General features: G+C 39.5%; 2 protein-coding genes across 10 annotated transcripts in view; one reads left to right on the top strand and one right to left on the bottom strand.

Annotated features, from left to right (window-relative positions):
* The window catches only part of CCDC90B (coiled-coil domain containing 90B), a 44,910-nt gene extending 40,097 nt beyond the window's left edge, over positions 1–4,813 (top strand). Inside the window, exon 9 of the mRNA XM_077960532.1 lies at positions 4,692–4,813. Within this exon, the coding sequence (XP_077816658.1) occupies positions 4,692–4,714 (23 nt within the window). The 3' untranslated portion in view covers positions 4,715–4,813. The remainder of the gene's footprint in view (positions 1–4,691) is intronic.
* ANKRD42 (ankyrin repeat domain 42) overlaps positions 1–27,866 on the bottom strand; it is a 95,624-nt gene that overhangs the window by 33,866 nt on the left and 33,892 nt on the right. For all 9 annotated transcript variants that reach the window (XM_015115348.3, XM_028833878.2, XM_077964115.1 and 6 more), the window contains 4 exons: positions 14,300–14,405; positions 9,518–9,693; positions 4,818–4,944; positions 190–334 (listed from right to left, as the gene is read on the bottom strand). In XM_015115348.3, coding sequence (XP_014970834.2) covers positions 190–334; positions 4,818–4,944; positions 9,518–9,693; positions 14,300–14,405 — 554 coding nt within the window. The remainder of the gene's footprint in view (positions 1–189; positions 335–4,817; positions 4,945–9,517; positions 9,694–14,299; positions 14,406–27,866) is intronic.

Raw genomic sequence — 27,866 nt, 5'->3', positions numbered from 1 at the left:
AGCTCTAGAAAGTATAAGTTATCATCGCCAGTTTATAGCTGAGGCACAAAAAGGTTAAATGAGTAGCCCAAATCAAAAAAGACTATAGCCAGGATTCAAGTCCAAAGAGCCCCAGCCCAAAGCTTGTACTCTTAGCCACTCTTGTATATATTTGTTGAGAAAAATAAATGTATTAAAAAGGACACCAACCATAGCCACAAAGTTGGGGACTTGAATTTTTTCCAGTGTTTCCCTGAGTTGATCAACCTCTGCTCGATATTCATCAAGCTGACATTCTAATTTTTCTCTGCGTAGTCGCTCATACTCCAGCTGGCCCTGCAGTTCTTTGATGGTCCTATCAAAAACAAAAATTTTTAAAAATCAATCACCAATGTCAACTAACTATTTTTAATAGTGGAAAGCATTCATGCATTGTATTTAAGGCAAATAAAACAAAGAAATCATTTATTCAACAAATATGTATTAAGGTTCTACTATGAACGAGCACTGACCTAGGTACTGGGGATACAGTGGTGAACGAAAGGCCCAAAATCTGCCTTCCTGGACCTTACTACTGCATAGTAGAGATATGCAGACAATAAGGAAAATAAATAAGTAAAATATATGGTATGTTGGAAGGTAGTAAGTGCTAAAGGAGAAAACAAAAATAAAGCAGGAAAGAGTAGTATAAAATGTTGTGGAAGAGGGGCTTAACATTTCTTACAGTGGCTAGGGAAGGCTTTACTGATAAGGGGGCTTCTAAGCCAAGCCCTGAAGAAAATAAGAGAGAGAACCCTGTAGACATTAGAGGAAAAGCATTCCAGACAAAAAGAACAAGTACAAAGGCCCTAAAGTAGAAGTATGCTTGAAGAAGTACAAGAAAAACAGAGGCCAATGCAATAGAATCGTTTAAAGAATAAAAGGGAGGCCAGGCATGGTGGCTCATGCCTGTAACCCCAGCACTTTGGGAGGCTGAGGCAGGTGGATCATTTGAGGCCAGCCTGGGCAACACAGTGTAACCCTATCTCTACTAAAAATACGAAAAAAAAAAAAAAAAAAGTCAAGTGTGGTGGCACACACCTGAAATCCCAGCTACTTGGGAAGCTGATGCATGAGAATCACTTGAACCCAGGAGGCGTGGATGCAGTGAGCTGATATCATGCCGCTACCCTCTAGCGTGAATGACAGAGCAAGACTCTGTCTCAAAAAAAAAAAGAGAGAGAGAGAGAGAGGCCGGGCACAGTGGTTCACACCTGTAATCCTAGCACTTTGGGAGGCCAAGGCAGAAGAATTGCTTGAGCCTAGGAGTTCAAGACCAGCCTGGGCAACATAGTGAGACCCCGATCTCTACCCCCAAAAACATTTTTTTAAAAATTATCTGCGGTGATGCACACCTGTAGTCCCAGCTACTTGGGAAACTGAGGTGCGGGGATCCCTTGAGCCCAAGAGGTCAAGGCTGCAGTGAGCTGTGATCATACCACTGCACTCCAGCCTGGGTGACAGAGTGAGACCCTTTCTAAAAAAAGAAGAAGGAGAGGGACAGTAGTGTGAGTCAGAGACGTAAAAGAGAACCAGAGTAAATAAGACCTTTTAAATCATAGTAAAGACTTTGGCTTTTATGCTGAAGGAAATGGGAAGCCACTGGAGGGTCCGAGCAGAAAAATGGCACAATCTGACCTGTAATGATTGCCCTGGATACTGTTTTAATATGATTACAATAGATATGATATGATTACCCTGTTTTAATATGATTACTCTGGATACTGTGTTGAGAATAGACTACAGGGTAGGGGAGTGGGGGATATGAAGGCAGGGACAGGAAGTAGGAGACCGATCAGGAGGATGTCGCAATAATCCAGACAAGAGGAGATGTAATTTGAACCAGGATTTTTCTACCTTATGGCTGGATGGTGAGGGGAAACAGAATTCCCAAGGCATGTTAGGTTGGGTCCCGGAAGGGCAATCTAAGAATATACAGTAGTAGCTCTGGTACAGAAGTGAGTAAGGTTAAGATTGGGGATAGAGAGGAAGAATGTCAATTGTGGAAGTCTAGAAGTTCGGCAAATAAGAAGGGAATATCATCCCCAGGACAGAGTAACACAAATATGTTTTATTGTACTGAGAGATTGGTCTAACTGATGGACAACAACAAAAATCAAAAGATATCCCTCAAGCCAATACTTGTCCAGTTTTTCTTTACAACTATATCCAAGATCAGGAGTTTGTACCCAAAGAATAAATGTCTTAAGATGCACTTAACACAGCGAGGTGTGGTGGCTCATGCCGGTAATCCCAACACTTTGGGAGGCCGAGGCAGGTGAATCACTTGAGGCCAGAAATTTGAGACCAGCCTGGCCAACATGATGAAACTGTATCTCTACTAAAAATGAAAAAAAAAAAAAGTCAGTGTGGTGGCTCACGCCTGTAATTCCAGCACTTTGGGAGGCTGAGGTGGGCAGATCACCTAAGGTCAAGAGTTCAAAACCAGCCTGGCCAACATGGGTTTCCCTACAAAAATACAGAAATTAGCTGGGCATGATGGCATGATGGCAGGTGCCTGTAATCCCAGCTACTTGGGAGGCTGAAGCGGGAGAACTGCTTGAACCCGAGAGGTGGAGATGGTGAGCTGAGATCACACCATTGTACTCCAGCCTGGGAGACAGAGCGAGACTCAGTCTCAAAAAAAAGAAAAACAAAAACAAAACAAAACAAAAAAAAGATGCACTTAACGCAAAGTGGAGAACAAATGCTAGAGAAGAATTAAAACTCACTCAGGGTGGAATTTAGAAGAAACACTGCCATCTCAGCTGATATGAAAATGCATTCTGGCATAAACATAAAGCAATTTTTTTAAAAAACTCTGTTCAAAAATCACTTACATTAATAATATTTCATACTGAGCCACTAATCCATAACTATTCGACTAAAAGTTCCATTAAAGACTATTAAAATTATAATGATCTTAAACAGGGTTAGAATCAGAGACTTAGGCTCAAATCCTGGCTCTACCTCCTCTGTGACTTTACCCAAGTTACTTAACCTCTATATTAAGTCTTGGTGTCCTAATCCGTATAGCTCATGGAGTTGTGAGGATTGCCTGAGATAAAGTATGTAAGGGGCTTCTCTGGTGCATGGCATATAGTAGTGCTTAGAAGTAATACAAATAGCTGTAGTGGTAGTATAGTAATCTGCTTTAGAAGAAAAGTAAAGGAAACCAAAATTTAAAGCTCATTAGTAGGAAATAATTTTTCCACCATGAAGTACTTTTCTAGACTACAAGGAATCTAAGAACTTTCAGCTAGGCTCTTAGACCAAGGCTAACACTAAAAAAAATTCTACATCTCAAAACACTTCAAACAATGTAGAGGCAGTGGACAGCCACCTATACGATATGATTTGTGAGATACCAAGAAAGCCCCTGATTTAAAACAAACAAACAAAAAAAATCAGTCTGCCACAGCTTCCTAGTGTCTAAAATCAAAATCACATCAAGAAGTAGTTTCAGTTAATAGGATAGCAGGGAAAAAAAACAGAAAAAAGAGTATTTTGGCCTAATGTTTTGCCTTCTGTTTAAATTCCCAAGTACCTATCCATGGAAGAATGACACATTAATCCTTATATTATTTTTTATTTTCTTTCTTTTAAACTAGAGCCAAATGTCAGCTTAACTACATTAATCCTCATCAAAGATTTAGATGTTACTCTGAATACAGTTAGCAGACCTCTTTCAGAGCTAGATTCGGAAGTGGGTGGAAAAAGGGAAACAGGCAGTTCTAAGAGTGTGACGGAACAAGACACAGCCAAAGGAAAGGGCAGGAAAAGCAGAGAACAAAGAAGGGAATCCATGTGTGGTTCTCTTTCCAGACCCATGTTTGATTAAATCCAAAGTTTCCTCTCCTATCTCTTTCTGTTCCCTGTCCATTCTGGAAAGCAGATAGACAAGCAGAGAGACAGTAGGATGAAAGAAGCTCACGGCATCCTCTATCCCAGCAGCTATTAACTACAGTAGTCCCTCAGTATCAAAAAGGAATTGGTTCCAGGAAGCCCCAGACACCAAAATCCACGGATGCTAAGTCCCTTACATTAAAATGGTACAGTACATATGTATCTGCATATAATCTATATGCATTCTCCTGTATACTTTGAATCATCTCTAGATTACTTATTGTAGTAGTATACAATAAGTTGTTGTAGCACATTATTTAGGGAATAATAACAAGGAAAAAAAAGTCTATAATGTTCAGCAAAGACACAACCATACTTTTTTTTTTTTTCCTGATTATTGTATCTCCAAGTTTGGTTGCATCCACGATGTGGAGCCCACAGATACAGAGAGCCAACTGCAATTAGAGAGGTACCCATCATCCAGAGAGCCAATTTAGGGTGCAGGAAGTGAAAGGTAGAGACAACCATCCACTTGCTCACTGCCTCTAGATGCAAGAGCATTCTCTGATGGGTACTATAATCAGTGAACATAAGACCTAGTCTTAGATTTATGAATGGGCAGTGTAGCCTGATGGAAATGTTCAGAGACCACATTAGAATGTCAGTTTTGCAAGATGAAGAGAGTTCTGGAGATTGGTTGCACAACGATGGGAACGTACTTAACGCTACTGAATGGTATACTTAAAAATGGTTAAGATGGTAAATTTTATGTGTATTTTATCACAATTATTTAAAAATCTTAACTCCTTTGCCATCTGGGGGCTTAGGAGAAAAGCAGGATGGAACCTAACACCCTTCGGCAAGATGAAAGAAAAAGTTGCTGATGAACAAACCCTCACATGGCATTTACAGAGGCATTTAAAAACAAATCATTAAAGTTTTGAGGACATTACTTTTCAGACTCGAGCTGTTCTTTCTTCTGCTTTAAATCTTCTTCTGTTATGCCTCCCAAGTGTTTGTAGTTGCTCTCGGCAATTTCCAGGAGGTGTCTCAATTCTACAATTTTCTTGTAAGCTCTCACTGCAAAACAGAGTTGAATAGGAACCTAGTTAGACATATAACAGCTCATGTGTCCACTGGGTGCTGGTCTTCTTGAGCATATTCTTCCTCTAGACTAGTGTCTGTATGGTTTGGAGAGGGGGTGGAGGAAGGTTGGTATATACAAAGAAGGATAAATATAAGTAACAGAATACTAAAATGAGCATGCAATGAAATACCTAAATGGAGGATTCTTTCCCTGCTACTGGAACATGTATCAGGTTGTTATGACTATTAATGCTACGAACAAGAAGGTTTTAAAAGACTAGCAGTATTGGCCAGGCACGGTGGCTCAGGCCTGTAATCCCACCACTTGGGGAGGCCGAGGCGGGTGGATCACCTGAGGTCAGGAGTTCGAGACCAGCCTGGCCAACGTGGTGAAATCCCGTCTCTACAAATAATAAAAAAAGTAGCCAGTGTGGTGCTGCATGCCTGTAATCCCAGCTACTCACGAGGCTGAGGCAGGAAAATCACTTGAACCCAGGAGGCGGAGGCTGCAGTGAGCCGAGACCATGCCACTGCACTCCAGCCTGAACAACAAAGCAAGACTCCATCTCAAAAAAAAAAAAAAAAAAAGACTAGCAGTGTTTTAGGACTAATGGTGGATTACAGGACCACGTGCAATCTACTATGTAACAGAAAATTAGAAAAACTGAAATAAGTACCAGCCACAAATTTTGTGATTGGTCACTTGTAGCACCTATGCAAGAGAATAGTAAGAGAAGGAAGTATATTGAGAGATACTCTGAACTATTCTCCAACTATCAGAACCATGACATCTCCATCTTTTATGGCAGTGGTTCTCTATCTGGGGTGATTTTCTTCCTCAAGGGTCATTTGGCAACCTCTGAATAAGTTTTGCTTGTCACAGCTTGGGAGTGGGAACAGGGAGGTGCTGCTGGCATCTAGTAGGCGAAGGCTCAGGATGCTACTAAACATCTCACGGTGCACAGAAAACCCTGCCTCAACAAAATAATTATCTGGCCCAAATTGTCAAGAGTATAGAAGTTGAGACACTCTGCTTTACAGGACCAGCTTAGCAAATCACAGCCTCTTCTTCCTAACACCAATGATTTATCTACCAACAGGTTAGAGCTGCAGGTTCTAAACTGCATACACCTGAATCAAATGGGATGCTTTTTAAAAATGTATGTGCTTGAGCCCCATTCGAGACCTACAAATTCAAGAATATGTACTTAATAAAAGCTCCTCGGTCAGGAGCAGTGGCTCACGCCTGTAATCCCAGCACTTTGGGAGGCGGATCACTTGAGGTTGGGAGTTCAAGACCAGTCTGGCCAACATGGTGAAACCCCGTCTCTACTAAGAATACAAAAATTAGCTGGATGTGGTGGCACATGCCTGTAATCCCAGCTACTCGGGAGGCTGAGGCAGAAGAATCACTTGAGCCCGGGAGATGAAGGTTGCAGCGAGCCGAGGTCATGCCACTGCACTCCAGCCTGGGCAACAGAGTGAGACTTTGTCTCAAAAAAAAAAAAAAAAGGGTAGCCAGGTGCGGTGGCTCACCCCTGTAATCCCAGCACTTTGGGAGGCCAACGCGGGCAGATCACGAGGTCAGGAGATTGAGACCATCCTGGCTAACACGGTGAAACCCTGTCTCTACTAAAAATACAAAACAAAATTAGCTGGGCGTGGTGGCAGGTGCCTGTAGTCCCAGCCACTCGGGAGGCTGAGGCAGGAGAATGGCGTGAACCTGGGAGGTGGAGCTTGCAGTGAGCCAAGATGGCGCCACTGCACTCAAGCCTGGGTGATAGACCGAGACTCTGTCTCAACAACAACAAAAAAAGGCTCCTCAGACAATTCTAAAGGGCAGACGGGTTTGGGAACCACCATAACCACTAGTAAGAAGGTAGAGGGGATTAAGATAAAAAATGTCAGAAAAGAGTGAAAGAGCAGTATTTAGCTTATATAATAATTTCTTTATTATTTGAAAGTCTGTGTTTTGTAAAGCCTGTTCTATGGGGTCCTCAGAGGCAAGAACTAACATTAATTGGAATTAGCTCCAGGAAGAAAGATTTCAATTCAACAAAAGAGGAAATTTCCAATTAAAACAATAAAAATCATATATTTATGCAGTGTCTGTGATGTCGAGATACTACACTAAGTACCTTATATATTTTAATCCTCACAGAGAAGAAATGCTTCTCAGAAGAAGACATACACACAGCCAACAAGCATATGAAAAAATGCTCAACATCAGTAATCATTAGAGAAATGCAAATCAACACCACAGTGAAATGCCATCTCACATCAGTTAGAATGGCTATTATTAAAAAGTCAAAAAACAACAGATGCTGGGGAGGTTGTGGAGAAAAGAGAACATTTATACACTGCTGTTAGGAGTGTACGTTAGTTCAACCATTGTGGAAAGCGGTTTGGCAATTTCTCAAAGAACTCAAAACAAAATTAACACATGACCCAGCAACCCCACTATTGGTATGTACCCAAAGGAATATATATCATAGTATATTCATACTATATTCACACTATATTCATACTAGAAAGACACATGCACACATATGTTCATCACAGCACTATTCACATAGCAAAAACATAGCATCAACCTAAATGTCCATCAACAGAAGACTGGATAAAGAAAATGTGGTGTGGCCGGGCACGGTGGCTCATGCCTGTAATCCCAGCACTTTGGGAGGCCAAGATGGGCAGATCACAAGGTCAGGAGTTCAAGACCAGCCTGACCAACATGGTGAAACCCCATCTCTACTAAAAATTCAAACATTAGCTGGCCATGGTGGCACACATCTGTAGTCCCAGCTACTCGGTAGGCTGAGGCAGGAGAACCACTCGAACCCGGGAGGTGGAGGTTGCAGTGGGCCAAGATCGCACCACTGTACTCCAGCCTGGTGACAGAGTGAGACTCTGTCTAAAAAAATAAAACAAAACAAACAAGAAAAAACTTACTACCATTCACCGAATTCCCCAGGCCAGAAATCTGTCATCCTTGATTACCCTCTTTTTCTAACACCTCATAGCCACATCTATCAGCAAATCCTATCATCTTTCTCTTCTAAATACACCCAAATCTCACCACTTCTCATTATCCCCATCATCTCCACTCCAGTCCAAGCCATAAACAACTCTCCTGAACTATAGCCATAGCCCCCTAACTGATTTCCCTGCTTCCACTCTTGCCCTATGAAGGAAAATGGGCTTTCCACAACACCAGAAATCTGGAGGCAGAAACAGTCAAGGCCAACAAGATCTTGGCTTGGCTTTCACTCTATCTTCCCAACAAGGTATGATCTTACTGATGATTTTTTTCAAGAACCAGGATATATATATAAATATTGCCTTAAAGGGAATACATAGAATGTTAATGTAAGCTCTTCTTAAATGGTGATGAAAGCCTCTAGTATAAAAAGGCGGAAGCAAAACAAGAATGGAGATATCCCATATCACTGGTAGTTGCAGGCCTACATCAGGAACTCTAGGAGCCCAGGAAATCTGTGCAGATATTCTACATCTGCTCTTATACAATTCTAATTTAGTATCCTTGGCATCAGGATATAATTATATCAGGAACTTCATCCAACCTTATATAGTTAGGTGGAGTATGTTCTTTTCCCACCTAATTCATACCCCATATGAAATGCTATGCTCTTGTCCACCTCCTAGTCTATCACCCACTCAACAGGTAGAGTGACACTGTTTTTAAATGTGAATCAGATCACATCATTCCCCACCCTGAATCCCAACAATAGCTTTCTATTTAAAATAAAATTTATATGCTGAGATTTTGTAGTGAAAAAAGAGGAAAAATGAACAAATAAAAATCTAAAACTAAAATCCTTATTAGGCCCTAAATAATCTGACTGGGTCCCTGCTTACCTTTCAGACCTGTCACCACTTTCTTAGGGATTCTACTCAAGCCACACTAACCATTCTCAATGCTACATAATGGCCTTTACATGCACTGCTCCCTCTGCTGGCATGTTCTTCCAAGATCTTAATATGACTCATTCTCATCACTCAGGTCTCTGCTCAAACATCACCACCTCAGAGAGGCCTAATGACTTTCTTATCTATAGCACCACTCTACCCTATTTTCTTTATATATCTATTTTCTTACCAATTATTTATCACCCTCCCCCTGACTACCACCATTCAGATGAAGTTCCTTTGTATTGTTCACCATTATTTCAATACCTACAACAGTGTCTGGCACATAGTAGACAATAAATATTTGTTGCTATTATTATCTATAACAATCATTTGCCAACTAACCATGGAAATCCTTGAGATGTCTCTTTCCCTGTTTCCTTGATCCACTAAAGAAAATACTTGAGTATTTTCTTATATAACTTTCTACCCCCTGAGGGACAGAGGTTATGTCTTATACTTTTTATATGTTCAACAACCCTAGTACAAAAACTTATATTAGTTCTGGTTCCTGCAAAAATATCAAATTATTTTACTTGTAGGCAGTATTTGTCTTTAGAATAGTTTCCAAACTTGTGGTAAAAAGTGGCTATGTTATTTCTGAAAGGATAAATCACAACAGAGGCAGCATACTTACTTCTGGCATCTGTTTTATCCAAGTCACTCAGACATAAATCATCCTTGGCATCAGTGCTTCCCTCAACACCATGTCTTATAAAATATTTCACATCATTTTCATCAATTTCATTTTCATCATCTATATCATATTTCTGTAGCTCCTCTAACAGCTTCACTGCTGCCAAATGGGCAAACCTGTAGAAAAGAATCAATAACTAACCAGATCCACAATCTTCCTGAAACTGAAACTGCAGCTTGCACTTAACTTAGGGAATTACACTCTGTACACTCTGCCATCAATCCACTCACCAGCCAAGGAGCCAAAATCTGAAGGTCAGTGACAATTTGACATATATTCAACTATATGAGAAACTCAGTTACTTGACACTAAGGACAATTATTCATATTAAACACTGATTCCATAATTTTTACTGGCAAAAATACACTGGGAATGGAGATCCAATATCAAAGGAATATGTGGTATGCTCTCAAGCAGAGCTGCTCAACTGAATAGAAGACCCAGAACCACCCTCCTTGATTACCTACAGTTATTGCCTTTTCTTGGCCTAATTTAGATTATAGAATTCATTTTCATTTCAGTTTTAGGGCTAACTATTAATATAGCTCTAGCCCCCTCTATCTTCACCCTTCCTCAAGCCAAAGCATTTGGTATGACTTTGAAATTTAATGAAAAAATGACGACCTTTCCATTCATGTTTTCTAATTCTCCTTAATCTTTCCTGCATCTCTATGAAGGTTCCAGTAAGGTACTCTTAGTTTTGGAGTTGTTGTTGTGATTGTATGTAACCTGCATATTTTTCCACAATTTTTCTAACTGGAATTTTTAATATATTTTCTTACAACTTGAAAAATTACTAAACATAAAAACCTTAAATCCTGTTTTCTTATATTTACATAACCAAACACGCACATTACCTCCTACCAGGTACTGCATATCATTAAAGACATAGTAATAAACATATGCAGGAAGTTGTAAGGTTTATAGAATTCATTATCTCTACTACTAGGTTGTAATTTCACAACTGTCATTTACTGAGTGCTTACTTTACGCTAGATTCAAAGTTATCTCTAAAATAACACTACACCCACACCAAGCATTTTGGTGCATGAGAAAAAAATGTGGGCCCAGAAATTATGGAAAACTTCAGATACACCTATAGTATTCAATCACCTATTTGATGTTGATACAAAAATATACAAATAGATCAATGGATAAAATAGTTCAGAATTAAGCCCACACATACATCGAGAACTGATTTTGACAAAGGCAGTGTAGAAATGATAGTCTTTTAAACAAATAGTCTAGAACTGGATATCCATATGCAAAAAAAGAACTTGGACTCATACTTCATATCATATACAAAAATTAACTCAAAATGATCACAGACCCCAATATAAAAGCTAACACTATATAACTTCTAAAAGAAAACATAAAAGAAAAATTTTATGACTTTGTGTTAATCAGACTTCTTTAGATATGACACCAAAATCATAATCCCTAAAAGGATAAATTAGTAAGAAATTTTGCTCTTCAAAGACATTAAGAGAATGAAAAAACAAGATACAACTGGTAAGAAAGGGAAATCTTTGCAAAGCATATATCTGAGAAAGAACTAGTATCCAGAATATACAAAGAACCTTTAAAACTCAACATCAAGAAAACAATTCAATTTTTTAAAGTGGGCAAAAGATCTGAATAATCACTTCATCGAAGAAAATATACAGATGGCAAGTATGTATATTTAAAACATGCTCAAAATCATTTTTCATTAGAAAATGCAAATTAAAACCACAATGAGCTACCACTACATACCTATTTCATTACTGGAATTAAAAAAAGACCCTAACAATACCAAATGACGGTGAGAATGTGGAACAACAGAAACTGACATCCATTGCTGACAGAAATGCAATTTTTTTTTTTTTTTTTTTTTTTTTGAGATGGCATCTCTCTCTGTCACCCAGGCTGGAGTGCAGTGGCATGATCTCGGCTCACTGCAAGCTCCACCTCCCGGGTTCACGCCATTCTCCTGCCTCAGCCTCCCGAGTAGCTAGGACTACAGGCGTCTGCCACCACACCCAGCTAATTTTTTGTATTTTTAGTAGAGATGGGGTTTCACCATGTTAGCCAGGATGGTCTCGATCTCCTGACCTCAAGATCCGCCCGCCTCAGCTGCCCAAAGTGCTGAGAGTACAGGCGTGAGCCATCGCGCCAGGCCAGTATTTTTTTTTTGAGGGTCTAGCTCTGTGGACCAGGTTGGAGTGCAGCGGTGCAATCTAGGCTCACCACAACCTCCTCCTCCTGGCTTCAAGCAATTCTCCTGCCTTAGCCTCCCAAATAGTAGCTGGGACTACAGGTGCATGCCGCCACACCCGGCTAATTTTTTTATTTTATTTTATTCTATTTTATTTTATTTTATTTATTTATTTTATTTTATTTTATTTTATTTTATTTATTGAGACAGGGTTTCGCTCTTGCTGCCCAGGCTGTGGTGCAATCTCGGCTCATGGCAACGTCCACCTCCTGGGTTCAAGCAATTCTCCTGCCTCAGCCTCCCGAGTAGCTGGGATTACACGCGTGCACCACCATGCTTGGCTAATTTTGTATTTTTAGTAGAGACGGAGTTTCTCCATGTTGGTCAGGCTGACCTCGAACTCCCGACCTCAGGTGATCTGCCCACCTCAGCCTCCCAAAGTGCTGGGATTACAGGCGTGAGCCACCGTGCCCAGCCTGAATTTTTCTTTTTTAGTAGAGACGGGGTTTCACCATGTTGGCCAGGCAGGTCTCAAACTCCTCACCTCAAGTGATCCACTGCCTTGGCCCCCCATAGTGCTGGGATTTCAGGCATGAGCCACCGCGCCCAGCCCCTAGAAACGCAAATCTGTATGGCCACTTTGGAAGGCACTTTGGCAGTTTGTTATAAAATTAAACATACACTTTGCATATGGCCCAATAATCCTACTCATAGATTTACCAAATAATTAAAAACATGTTAACACAAAAACCTGTATAGGAATGTTTACAGCAGCTTTATTCATAACCACCAAAAAATGATACAATCAAAATGCCCTTCAACCTGTGAGTGGATAATCGAATTATGGAATGCTATGGAATTCTACTCAGCTGTTAGAAGGAAATGAACTACAATCAAGATGTCCTTCAACCTGTGAGTGGATAATTGAACTATGGAATACTATGGAATTCTACTCATCTGTAAGAAGGAAATGAACTGCTAATACACATAGATGAATCTCAAAATAATTATGTTGAGTGAAAGAAGCCAGACATAAATATATATTGTATGATTCCATTTATATAAAACTCTAGAAAATGCAAACTAATCTACAGTGACAGGAAGCAGATCAGTGGGAGCAGTCAAAGGGAGAGAGATTATAAAGTGGCAGGAGACTTTGAGGGTGAAGAATATGTTCACTATCTTAATTGTGGTAATGGTTTCACAGGATATGCACATATCAAAACCCATCAGTTGTACCGTACAAATATATGCATTTTATTGTATGTCAATTATACCTTAATAAAGTCATTTTAAACCAACAAAATAGACTTGAGTTGATAATGATCCCAGGTACATGGTACAACAAAACCACACTCCAAGGCATCAAAGAAATTCCATAAACAAAATTGTAGGGAACATGAGCTCACAAACAAAAGTTGCATGGCAACTTAGCAAATGATTGGACCACAGCATACTGTCAAGCCTCATCTGCCATTGTTAGCCCATACTCCTAGTTTAGATTCCAGCTTTCTACTCCACATGCAGTTCTTCAAACATACAAGGTGTTATCTTACAACTCCTCCTTAGGTTTACACTTATGCTTACAAGTATCAACATAAATGTTTCTTCCTCAAAAAAAAAAGTTTTTTTCTTTGACCTCTATCTAAATTCTGTCCCCATGCAGTTTCCTTCATAACTTTTACCATCCTCTGTATTAAAGTTTCTCCCTTACAACTTTCCAACAGAAAGACTTTTTTCTATGTTCTTAGTGTACCTTACACATACCATGTAATACAGTATAATGATTAGAATTAATAAGAATTTTATTTGCATATTTCTCTCTCCACAATACTGTAAGCTCCTTGAGGGCAGTGACTGTGTCTTCTCCCCTTTGTATTTCTACCACTAATCACAGAACTTGGAACATGGTAAATATATGGGAAGCTGAATGAAAAAACAACCAAATGAACAAACAGATGGACTAAATATTTCTTGAGAACCTAACTTGAATGAGCTGGCTATGTTTAATAATACGTGCTATATTTAATTCAGATGTAAACTGCAAAATATGTTTCAAAATCCATGTCATTTATTTTTCTATTATTAATGCTATTTATTTTTATCACATAGCATTTCTTAACAGGGAATGCTACAGGCATTTGGATGGGACAAATAGTGCATTACTGTTCTGAGCACTGCAGAATATTTAGCATTCCTAGACCTGACCTCCAGTTGGTGAAGGTCTCCTGACCTCCAGTTGGTGAAGGTCTCCTGACCTCCAGTTGGGGGTCTCCTTCCCCAGCATTTCCAAAGACCCCTCCCATGAGAAAAGGGGAAAATATTACCTCCCAGTTGAGAATTACTGCTTTAAAGAGAAAAGCTGATATAATGATGGCTGTAAATTCAGCTTGAAAATTGTCATTCCATCTATATTTGATTGAGTCCTCTAAAATTCCATCAAATCTTCAGAGAATTTTGAGTCCAAGAAAGTATATGCAAAACTTTAAAAGCAAAAGAAAGGAGTAAAGAAGACAGATTTATACCTCTTTGCCACATCACTGGGTCTCTCCCCTGCTTTGTTGGTAATATTACTGTCTGCTCCCATTTTAATTAACCATTGCAAACACTCTATGTGGCCTTGTCCAGCAGCTGTTCAAAAAAAGGAAAAAGAACAGGAATTACAAAAAAAGTTATAAGTAACAATTTTCTAAAATTTTGGATAGTACCATTATAGAGTACTTAACTAAGTATTGATCCTTGCAGTAACTGGCAAAAGTACGTTGGGCAAATATTATTTTCTCTATTTCACTTACTTATTAGACAAACATTTAATCAACTGTGTTCAGGCCCCATACAGATAATTTTACATACGGATATAAAAGCTGAAACTCAAAAAGTTTTTTTATGTATTTATTTAAAATCACACAGCTAGTAAAAAGTAGTTTGAAACTAGAACCCAGGCTTTTCTAATACTATCCAGCACTTATCTCCTACTATAAATAGCTTCTAACCAATCTTGTATTTCACAAGAACGTGAGCACATTCTAACCATAAGAACCTACACAGACTTCAAAAAGTCTTGCTTCAGCATATATTTATATGATAGATGTATAGTATATATGTATTCTTCTGATTCTTACAACTCAAAATTTATAGGCCTGTAAAACCACACTTGATTACCTCAACTGTTTACCACCTTTGTCCAAATCTTTACCTCAAAACATATGCTGTCTTTATTGTCACCTTCACAACTCTGCTTAATGTGTCTTCCCACCTAAAGCCAATCACTCAACAATGTGCTCATTTAACCTGTAACTATTCTTCTTTATCCATCTTGAAACTCAAGGAAGCTGAAGAAAACAAACGGAATAGACTTAAAAGAAAGACTTGAGTTTAAGTCTTTTAAACAATAAGATGTGAGGACAAGGCTGTAATCTTCATATCCCCAGAACACAGCAAGTGGCTGCAACTTATAGACCCTCAATAAATGTCTAAATAGAGTTGATGAGTGAATGAATACATTTAAAAAATGAAATCTCAGCTCTGCTATTACTAGCTATATATCTAACCTCAGTCAAGCCACCTGACTTCTCTAAACATCAATTTCCTCATCTTTTACATAGATGATTATTTCATAAGCACAGCACACTGCTGCTTTATAAAACTGCAGTAAGGATTAAATGTGATAAGAGTTTTTCACTCTGTAAAGTAGTATATAAACATCAGGTATTATTACCAAATCCCTATGAACAGTTCCTCAATAATTTGATCCTTAGCAACTTCTTCACCCTTCAATTCCTATTCCTATGACATGTATTTTAACAACCTAATTATTTTTTGCCATTAATTGCATCCTATCTTAAAAGAAATCTCTATTTCTTTTATGGTATAATTATGTAACTCTTTAACAGTAAGGTCCAGATCTCATTTTGGCTCACAGTACAGGCACATGGTTAGTGCTGAATATGTATACATGACCTTACAAAATGAATCAAAGAGCGAGAACTTTTGGTATTTATTTGGTGCTTTAAAAAGCAAACCCACCTCCATTACTGGCAACAGAGAGGACACAGAGCAATATCAAGGGACTAAATAACCCTATCACTACAGTCCCACAGCCCAGCTGGCAAGTCTGTAAGAACTCTTGTTCTGTTGTCCTCTGCCTCAGAGCCATCTGCCAAATTACAGGCTGGCTTCTGCAGAGTCTGGGGCTTCTCTCTTTCCCACAGAGTCTGGGGCTTCTCTCTCTCCTACAGCCTATCTAACCCACTAACACAGAAACTTCACAATTTCTCAGACTTCTATTAATAACCCCACTTTAGACAAAAATGGCAACATATTGATCTTTCTGTCATTAAGAGTCACAAAATCATATTTATGAGCATGGATAATGCTGAATTTTACAAGACAGAATGAATTTAGCCCAACATTTCATTTTATCACATGGGAAATGTTTAAAAACAGGAGGGAGGGAGGTTAAGTTATATATCTACAATGAAATGCAATAAAAGGATTTACCTAAGATTTTTACTGAATATTGATTAGGATATGTTGACTAATTTGACCAATGTTTTATAAGGAACAAGACAAAATTATACAGGTGTTAGAAATTTTTAAGAAATGACTTGAAATAATTATGATTTAAGAGCAAGTTTAAAAAGGGGAAGTCATAGATCTAAACAATTATTAAATAACTAAGAAGAATGCCTCAATAATAAATACCACAGCTTATCTCCTAAATGCAATTAAAACTAAAGGAAAAGGCAGTCTGACAAAATGTGAGAAACATGAATTAAATTATAAACAGATATCAACTTTTATATGACCAATTTTAGTACAGTATAAACATACAGATGGTACCCAAGAAAAGGCTAATGTCTTAATGTACTTCTGAATGACTGGAGGATCAATGAAAAAATTAAGAAGGAAGTTGAAAAATTTCTTGAAACACATGATAATGGAAACACAACATATAAAAACCTATGAGATACAGCAAAAGCAGTACTAAGAGGCAATATTGTAGTTTTAAGCGCCTACATCAAAAAAGAGAAAAAACTTCAAATAAAAAATCTAATGAGGCCAGGCACTGTGGCTCATGCCTATAATCCCAGCACTTTGGGAGGCCGAAGCGGGTGGATCACCTGAGGTCAGGAGTTCGAAAGCAGCCTGGCCAACATGGTGAAACCCTGTCTCTACTAAAAACACAAAAATTAGTCGGGCATGGTGGTGTGTGCCTGTAATCCCAGCTACTTGGGAGGCTGAGTCAGGAGAATTGCTTGAACCTGGGAGGTGGAGGTTGTACTGAGCCAAGATCGCACCACTGCATTCCAGCATGGGTGACACAGTGAGACTCCATCTCAAAACAAACAAACAAAAAATCTAATGATGCATCTTAACAAGAAAACCAAGAGTAAGCCAAACCCAAAATTAGTAAAAGAAAAGAAACAATAAAGATCAGAGCAGAAATAAACGAAATTAAAATGAAGAAAACAATGCAAAAGATCAATGAAACAGCTGAGTATTTTTCTGAAAAGTTAAACAAAACTGACAAACCTTTATCCAGACTAACTAAGAAAAAAAGAGAGAAGATCCAAACAAATAAAATCAGAAATGAAAATGAGATATTACAACTGATACTGCAGAAATTCAATGGCTCATTAGTGGCTACTCTGAGTAACTATATACCAATAAATTGGAAAATCTAGAAGAAATAAATTCTTAGACACATCCGACCTACCAAGATTGAACCGGGAAGAAACCCAAAACTTGAACAGACCAATAATGAGTAATGATATCAAAGCCATAATAGAAAGTCTCCCAGTAAAAAAAAAAAAAAAAAGCCCAGAACCTGATGGCTTCACTGCTGAATTCTATCAAACATTTAAAGAAGAACTAATACCAATCCTACTCAAACTATTCTGAAAAATATAAGGGAAAGGAATACTTCCAAACCCATTCTACAAGGCCAGTATTACCCAGACTCCAAAACCAGACAAAGACACATCAAAAAATAAAACTACAAGCCAATATATCTGATGAATATTGATGCAAAAATCATCAACAAAATACTAGCAAACCAAATCCAACAATATATTAGAAAGATCATTTCATCATCACCAAGCAGGATTTACCCCGCGATGCACAGATGATTCAACATATGCAAATCATATGATACATACCGATAGAATGAAGAACAGAAACCATATGATCATTTCAACTGATGCTGATAAAAGCACCTGACAAAATTCAACATCCCTTCTTAATAAAAACCCTCAAAAACTGGGTGTAGAAGGGACATACCTCACCATAATAAAAGTCATATATGACAGACCTACAGCTAGTATACTACTGAATATGAAAGCCCTTCCTTTGAGACCTGGAACACAAGGATGCCCACTTTATATTATTCAACACAGTACTGGAAGTCCCAGCTAGAGCAATCAGACAAGAGAAAGAAACAAAGGGCATCCAAATTGGAATGGAAGAAGTCAAATTATCCCCGTTTACTAATGATATAATCTTATACTTGGAAAAACCTAAAGACCCCACACAAAAAGACCTATTAGAATTGATAAGCAAATTTAGTAAAGTTGCAGAACATGAAATCAACATACAAAAATCAGTAGCATTTCTATATGCCAACATTGAACAATCCAAAAAAGAAATCAAAAAAGTAATCCCATTTATAATAGCCATAAATAAAATTAAATACCTAGGAATTAACCAAAGAAGTAAGGGATTTATATAGTGAAAACTATAAAACATTGATGAAAGAAACTGAAGAGGATATCAAAAAATGGAAAGATATTCCATGTTCATGGACTGGAAGAATCAATATTGTTAAAATGTCCATACTATTCAAAACAATCTACAGATTCATTGCAATCCCTATCAAAATACCAATGATATTCTGCACAGAAATAGAAAAAAAAAAAAAAAAAAAAACCTAAAATTTATATGGAACTACAAAAGACCCAGAATAGCCAAAGCTATCTTAAGCAAAAAGAACAAAACTGAAGGAATCACATTACCTAATTTCAAATTATACTATAGGGCTATAGTAACCAAACAGCATGATACTGGCATAAAAACAGACACATAAACCAATGGAACAGAATAGAAAACCCAGAAACAAACACACCTACAGTGAACTCATTTTTGACAAAGATGCCAAGAACATACACTGGGAAAAAGAAAGTCTCTTCAATAAATGGTGCTGGAAAAAAACTGGATATCCATATGCAGAAGAAAAAAAACCAGACCCCTATCTCTCACCAGATACAAAAATCAAGTCAAAATGGAATAAAGACTTAAATCTAGGACCTCAAACTATGAAACTACTAAAAGAAAACATTGGGGAAACTCTCCAGGACATTGGTCTGGAGAGTTTTGAGCAACACCCCACAAGCACAGGCAACCAAAGCAAACATGGACAAATGGGATCACATCAAGTTAAAAAGCTTCTGCACTGCAAAGGAAACAACCCACAAAGTGAAGAGATAACCCACAGAATGGGAGAAAATATTTGCAAACTACCCATCCAACAAAGGATTAATAACCAAAATACATAAGAAACTCAACTCTATAGGAAAAACTCTAACAATCTGATTGTTTGTTGTTGTTGTTGTTGTTGTTGTTGTTGTTGTTACAGAGTCTCGCTCTGTCACCCAGGCTGGAGTGCAGTGGCGAGATCTTGGCTCACTGCAAGCTCCACCTCCCGGGTTCACACCATTCTCCTGTCTCAGCCTCCCAAGTAGCTGGGACTATAGGCACCCGCCACCACGCCCGGCTAATTTTTTGTATTTTTAGTAGAGACAGGGTTTCACCGTGTTAGCCAGGATGGTCTTGACCTCCTGACCTCATCATCCACCCGCCTCGGCCTCCCAAAGTGCTGGGATTATAGGCGTGAGCCACCGTGCCCAGACCAATAATCTGATTTTTAAATGAGCAAAAGATCTGAACAGACATTTCTAAAAGAAGACATGCAAATGGCAAACAGACACATGAAAAGGTACTCAGCATCATGGATCATCAAAGAAATGAAATCGAAACTACAAATAAGATATCATCTCCCCCCAGTTAAAATGACTTATATCCAAAAGGCAGGCAATAACAAACGCTGGTGAGGATGTGGAGAAAAGGGAACCCTCGTACACTGTTGGTGAGAATGTAAATTTGTACAGCCACCATGAAGAACAGTTTGGAGGTTCCTCAAAAAACTAAAAATAGAGCTACCACACAATCCAGCTATCCCACTGCTGGGTATATGCCCAAAAGAAAGGAAATCAGTATATCACCTTCACTCCTATGTTTGTTGCAGCACTGTTCACAATAGCTAAGATTTGGAAGATTTGGAAACAATCTAAGTGTCCACCAACAGATAAATGGATAAAGAAATGTGGTACATATACACAATGGAGTACTAATCCGCCATAAAAAAAAAAAAGACTAAGATTAGCCGGGCGCAGTGTTTCACACCTGTAATACCAGCACTTTGGGAGGCCGAGGCAGGCGGATCACGAGGTCAGGGAAACAAGACCACCCTGGCTAACATGATAAAATCTTGTCTCTACTGAAAATACAAAAAATTAGCAGGGCGTGGTGGCACACCCCTGTAGTCCCAGCTACTCAGGAGGCTGAGGCAGAAGAATTGCTTGAATCCAGGAGACAGAGGTTGCAGTGAGCCGAAATTGCGCCACTGCACTCCAGCCTGGGCGAGAGAGCGAGACTCTGTCTCAAACAACAACATGGATAGAACTGGAGATCATCATGTTAAGTGAAATAAGTCAGGCACACAAAGACAAACTTTGCATGTTCTCAGCTATTTGTGGGATCTAAAAATCAAAACAATTGATCTCATGGACATAAAGAGTAGAAGGATGGTTACCAGAGACTGGGAAAGGTAGTAGGGGAGTCAGAGGGAGGTAGGGATGGTTAAAGGGTACCAAAAAATAGAAAGCATGGGACTGCATGTAGTGGCTCATGCCTGTAATCCTAGCACTCTGGAAGACCAAGGCAGGCGGATCACTTGAGTCAGGAGTTTGAGGCCAGCCTGGGCAACATGGCAAAACCCTGTCTCTACAAACAATACAAAAAATTAGCCAGGCATAGTAGCATGTGCCTGTAGTCCCAGCTACTCAGGATGCTGAAGTGAGAGGATCCCCTGAGCCCAGGAGGTCAAAGCTGCAGTGAGTCGTGATCGCCCCATTGCACTCAAGCCTGGGCAACAGAGTGAGACTATCTGATAGCACAACAGGGTGACTATAGTCAATAATAACTTAATTATACATTTTTAAATAACTAAAAGAAGGTAACTGGATTGTTTATAACACAAAGGATAAATGCTTGAGGGGATGGATACCCCAATCTCCGTGATGTGACTATTTCATGTTCCACGTCTGTATCAAAACATCTCACATACCCCATAAATATATACACCTACTATGTACCCACAAAATTTAAAAAGAAAAAAACGATAAATGTCCCCCAACAATGCCCTTTTCCAGCTGTAGTGACTTATAATCCCCCTCCACCACACCATCTGATCCACTCCTAGCCGTAGGTATACTTGATGGATGGACTCTTGAAGAGAGGGTGAAAAGCAAACTCTTTTGGCTCCTCATCACGTTCACCTTCCCACCTTCCAACATCTATATTAAAAACACCTTGTTGTTGTAGAACAGTCTCTTTAGAACCTGCTTCCAGATCCCTCATTTCTCTCTCAGTTCAAGTGGTGAAGAAATGACTAGGACAGGCTAAAAACTAGCCATCAATGAAATTTAATTTACTGTCCCCACAAAGATGCACTATGAGCACCATGAGTGAGCCTATCTTTTGCTACTGTGTCTAAATGACACTCCCACACACACATTAGCAATCAAAAACACATCTAGGATATGAAATGGGGACTGTAAAATGGATGTGTTATAGGAGGAATTGTGTTCCCCTCAAAATTCATATGTTGAAGTCCTAAACTCCAGTACCTCAGAATGCAACTGTATTTGGAGATAGGGCCTTTAAAGTGGTAACTAAGGAAAAATAAGGTGATGTAGGTGGGCCCTAATCCAATTGGACTAATTTACTTACAAGAGGAGGAAATCAGGACACAAATATGGTCATGCACAGAGGAAAGACTATGTGAGGGTATAGCAAGAAGGCAGCAGGCCTTCTATAAGCCAAAGAGAGAAGCCTCAAAAGAAACCAAACCTGCTGCCACCTTCATCTCAGACTTCCAGCCTCCAGAATTCTGAGAAAATAAATTTATGTTGTTTAAGCCATCCAGTCTGCAGCATTTTGTTATATCAGCCCTAGTAAACTCATACAGGGGTTTTGCTCCAAGAAACCACATTAAAAAAAAAAAAACTTGGGGGCAGAGCAAGATGGCCGAATAGGAACAGCTCCAGTCTCCAGCTACCAGCGCCAGCAACACAGAAGACAGGTGATTTCTGCATTTTCAACTGAGGTACTGGGTTCATCTCACTAGGGAGTGCCAGACAATCAGTGCTGGTCAGCTGCTGCAGGCCAACCAGTCACAGCTGAAGCAGGGCAAGGCATCGCCTCACCTGGGAAGCGCAAGGGGGAAGGGAATCTCTTTTCCTAGCCAGGGGAACTGAGACACACAACACCTGGAAAATAGGGTAACTCCCACCCCAATACTGCACTTTACCAAGGGTCTTAGCAAACGGGCACACCAGGAGATTATATCCCACACCTGGCCAGGAGGGTCCCACGCCCACGGAGCCTCCCTCATTGCTAGCACAGCAGTCTGCCATCTAACCTCAAGGCAGCAGCGAGGCTGGGGGAGGGGCACCCGCCATTGCTGAGGCTTAAGTAGGTAAACAAAGCTGCTGGGAAGCTCGAACTGGGTGGAGCTCACAGCAGCTCAAGTAGGCCTGCCTCTGTCTGTAGACTCCACCTCTGGGGACAGGGCACAGCTAAACAACAACAACAACAACAAAAGGCAGCAGAAACCTCTGCAGATGCAAACGACTCTGTCTGACAGCTTTGAAGAGAGCAGTGGATCTCCCAACACGGAGGTTGAGATCTGAGAAGGGACAGACTGCCTGCTCAAGTGGGTCCCTGACCCCTGAGTAGCCTAACTGGGAGACATCCCCCACTAGGGGCAGACCGACACCCCACACCTCACATGGTGGAGTACACCCCTGAGAGGAAGCTTCCAAAGCAAGAATCAGACAGGTACACTCACTGTTCAGCAATATTCTATCTTCTGCAGCCTCTGCTGCTGATACCCAGGCAAACAGGGTCTGGAGTGGACCTCAAGCAATCTCCAACAGACTTACAGCTGAGGGTCCTGACTGTTAGAAGGAAAACTAACAAACAGGAAGGACACCCACACCAAAACCCCATCAGTACGTCACCATCATCAAAGACCAGAGGCAGATAAAACCATAAAGATGGGGAAAAAGCAGGGCAGAAAAGCTGGAAATTCAAAAAATAAGAGCGCATCTCCCCCTGCAAAGGAACGCAGCTCATCGCCAGCAACGGATCAAAGCTGGATGGAGAATGACTTTGATGAGTGATGAGAGAAGAAGGCTTCAGTCCATCAAACTTCTCAGAGCTAAAGGAGGAATTACATACCCAGCGCAAAGAAACTAAAAATCTTGAAAAAAGAGTGGAAGAATTGATAACTATAATAATTAATGCAGAGAAGGCCATAAACAAACTGACAGAGATGAAAACCATGACACGAGAAATACGTGACAAATGCACAAGCTTCAGTAACCGACTTGATCAACTGGAAGAAAGAGTATCAGCAATTGAGGATCAAATGAATGAAATGAAGCGAGAAGAGAAATCTAAAGAAAAAAGAAGAAAAAGAAATGAACGAAGCCTGCTAGAAGTATGGGATTATGTACGTCTGATTCGGGTGCCTGATTCGGGTGCCTGATTCGGGTGCCTGAAAGTGTCTGATTCGGGTGCCTGAAAGTGAGGGGGAAAATGGAACAAAGTTGGAAAACACTCTTCAGGATATCATCCAGGAGAACTTCCCCAACCTAGTAGGGCAGGCCAACATTCAAATTCAGGAAATACAGAGAACGCCACAAAGATACTCCTCGAGAAGAGCAACTCCAAGACACATAATTGCCAGATTCACCAAAGTTGAAATGAAGGAAAAAATCTTAAGGGCAGCCAGAGATAAAGGTCGGGTTACCCACAAAGGGAAGCCCATCAGACTAACAGCAGATCTCTCGGCAGAAACTCTACAAGCCAGAAGAGAGTGGGGGCCAATATTCAACATTCTTAAAGAAAAGAATTTTAAACCCAGAATTTCATATCCAGCCAAACTAAGTTTCATAAGTGAAGGAGAAATAAAATCCTTTACAGATAAGCAAATGCTGAGAGATTTTGTCACCACCAGGCCTGCCTTACAAGAGACCCTGAAGGAAGCACTAAACATGGAAAGGAACAACCGGTACCAGCCATTGCAAAAACATGCCAAAATGTAAAGACCATCGATGCTAGGAAGAAACTGTGTCAACTAACGAGCAAAATAACCAGTTAATATCATAATGACAGGATCAAGTTCACACATAACAATATTAATCTTAAATGTAAATGGACTAAATGGTCCAATTAAAAGACACAGACTGGCAAACTGGATAAAGAGTCAAGACCATCAGTTTGCTGTATTCAGGAGACCCATCTCATATGCAGAGACACACATAGGCTCAAAATAAAGGGATGGAGGAAGATCTACCAAGCAAATGGAGAACAAAAAAAAAGCAGGGGTTGCAATCCTAGTCTCTGATAAAACAGACTTTAAACCATCAAAGATCAAAAGAGACAAAGAAGGCCATTACATACTGGTAAAGGGAATCAATTCAAAGGGAAGAGCTAACTATCCTAAATATATATGCACCCAATACAAGAGCACCCAGATTCATAAAGCAAGTCCTTAGAGACTTACAAGAGACTTAGACTCCCATACAATAATAATGGGAGACTTCAACACCCCACTGTCAACATTAGACAGATCAACAAGACAGAAAGTTAACAAGGATATCCAGGAATTGAACTCATCTCTGCACCAAGCAGACCTAATAGACATCTACAGAACTCTCCACCCCAAATCAACAGAATATACATTCTTCTCAGCACCACATCACACTTATTCCAAAATTGACCAAATAATTGGAAGTAAAGCACTCCTCAGCAAATGTACAAGAACAGAAATTATAACAAACTGTCTCTCAGACCACAGTGCAATCAAACTAGAACTCAGGACTAAGAAACTCAATCAAAACCGCTCAACTACATGGAAACTGAATAACGTGCTCCTGAATGACTACTGGGTAAATAACGAAATGAAGGCAGAAATAAAGATGTTCTTTGAAACCAATGAGAACAAAGATACAACATACCAGAATCTCTGGGACACATTTAAAGCAGTGTGTAGAGGGAAATTTATAGCACTAAATGTCCACAAGAGAAAGCTGGAAAGATCTAAAATTGACACTCTAACATCACAATTAAAAGAACTAGAGAAGCAAGAGCAAAAACATTCAAAAGCTAGCAGAAGGCAAGAAATAACTAAGATCAGAGCAGAACTGAAGGAGACAGAGACACAAAAAACCCTCCAAAAAAATCAATGAATCCAGGAGCTGGTTTTTTGAAAAGATCAACAAAATTGATAGACCACTAGCAAGACTAATAAAGAAGAAAAGAGAGAAGAATCAAATAGACGCAATAAAAAATGATAAAGGGGATATCACCACTGACCCCACAGATATACAAACTACCATCAGAGAATACTATAAACACCTCTATGCTAATAAACTAGAAAATCTAGAAGAAATGGATAATTTCCTGGACACTTACACTCTCCCAAGACTAAACCAGGAAGAAGCTGAATCCCTGAATAGACCAATATCAGGCTCTGAAACTGAGGCAGTGATTAATAGCCTACCAACCAAAAAAAGTCCAGGACCAGACGGATTCACAGCTGAATTCTACCAGAGGTACAAGGAGGAGCTAGTACCATTCCTTCTGAAACTATTCCAATCAATAGAAAACGAGGGAATCCTCCCTAACTCATTTTATGAGGCCAACATCATCCTGATACCAAAACCTGGCAGAGACACAACAAAAAAAGAGAATTTTAGACCAATATCCCTGATGAACATCAATGCAAAAATCTTCAATAAAATACTGGCAAACCTGATCCAGCAGCACATCAAAAAGCTTATCCACCATGATCAAGTGGGCTTCATCCCTGGGATGCAAGGCTGGTTCAACATACACAAATCAATAAACGTAATCCAGCATATTAGCAGAAACAAAGACAAAAACCACATGACTATCTCAATAGATGCAGAAAAGGCCTTTGACAAAATTCAACAGCCCTTCATGCTAAAAACCCTCAATAAATTCGGTATTGATGGAATGTATCTCAAAATAATAAGAGCTATTTATGACAAACCCACAGCCAATATCATACTGAATGGGCAAAAACTGGAAAAATTCCCTTTGAAAACTGGCACAAGACAGGGATGCCCTCTCTCACCACTCCTATTCAACATAGTGCTGGAAGTTCTGGCTAGGGCAATCAGGCAAGAGAAAGAAATCAAGGCTATTCAGTTAGGAAAAGAAGAAGTCAAATTGTCCCTGTTTGCAGATGACATGATTGTATATTTAGAAAACCCCATCATCAGCCCAAAATCTCCTTAAGCTGATAAGCAACCTCAGCAAAGTCTCAGGATACAAAATCAATGTGCAAAAATCACAAGCATTCTTATACACCAGTAACATACAAACAGAGAGCCAAATCATGAATGAACTTCCATTCACAATTGCCTCAAAGAGAATAAAATACCTAGGAATCCAGCTTACAAGGGATATAAAGGACCTCTTCAAGGAGAACCACAAATCACTGTTCAGTGAAATAAAAGAGGACACAAACAAATGGAAGAACACACCATGCTCATGGATAGGAAGAATCAATATCATGAAAATGGCCATACTGCCCAAAGTAATTTATAGATTCAATGCCATCCCCATCAAGCTACCAATGAGTTTCTTCACAGAATTGGAAAAAACTGCTTTAAAGTTCATATGGAACCAAAAAAGAGCCCGCATTGCCAAGACAATCTTAAGTCAAAAGAACAAAGCTGGAGGCATCACACTACCTGACCTCAAACTATACTACAAGGCTACAGTAACCAAAACAGCATGGTACTGGTACCAAAACAGAGATACAGACCAATGGAACAGAACAGAGTCCTCAGAAATAATACCACACATCTACAGCCATCTGATCTTTGACAAACCTGAGAAAAACAAGAAATGGGGAAAGGATTCCCTATTTAATAAATGGTGCTGGGAAAATTGGCTAGCCATAAGTAGAAAGCTGAAACTGGATCCTTTCCTTATTCCTTATACAAAAATTAATTCAAGATGGATTAGAGACTTAAATGTTAGACCTAATACCATAAAAACCCTAGAAGAAAACCTAGGTAATACCATTCAGGACATAGGCATGGGCAAGGACTTCATGTCTAAAACACCAAAAGCAACGGCAACAAAAGCCAAAATTGACAAATGGGATCTAATTAAACTAAAGAGCTTCTGCACAGCAAAAGAAACTACCATCAGAGTGAACAGGCAACCTACAGAATGGGAGAAAATTTTTGCAATCTACTCATCTGACAAAGGGTATCCAGAACCTACAAAGAACTCAAACAAATTTACAAGAAAAAAACAAACAACCCCATCAAAAAGTGGGCAAAGGATATGAACAGACATTTCTCAAAAGAAGACATTCATACAGCCAACAGACACATGAAAAAATGCTCATCATCCCTGGCCATCAGAGAAATGCAAATCAAAACCTCAATGAGATACCATCTCACGCCAGTTAGAAAGGCAATCATTAAAAAGTCAGGAAACAACAGGTGCTGGAGAGGATGTGGAGAAATAGGAACACTTTTACACTGTTGGTGGGACTGTAAACTAGTTCAACCATTATGGAAAACAGTATAGCGATTCCTCAAGGATCTAGAACTAGAAGTACCATATGACCCAGCCATCCCATTACTGGGTATATACCCAAAGGATTATAAATCATGCTGCCATAAAGACACATGCACACAT

This window comes from Macaca mulatta, chromosome 14, assembly GCF_049350105.2.
Source record: "Macaca mulatta isolate MMU2019108-1 chromosome 14, T2T-MMU8v2.0, whole genome shotgun sequence".
Taxonomy (NCBI): domain Eukaryota; kingdom Metazoa; phylum Chordata; class Mammalia; order Primates; family Cercopithecidae; genus Macaca; species Macaca mulatta.
This window is presented reverse-complemented; position numbering and strand designations above follow the sequence as displayed.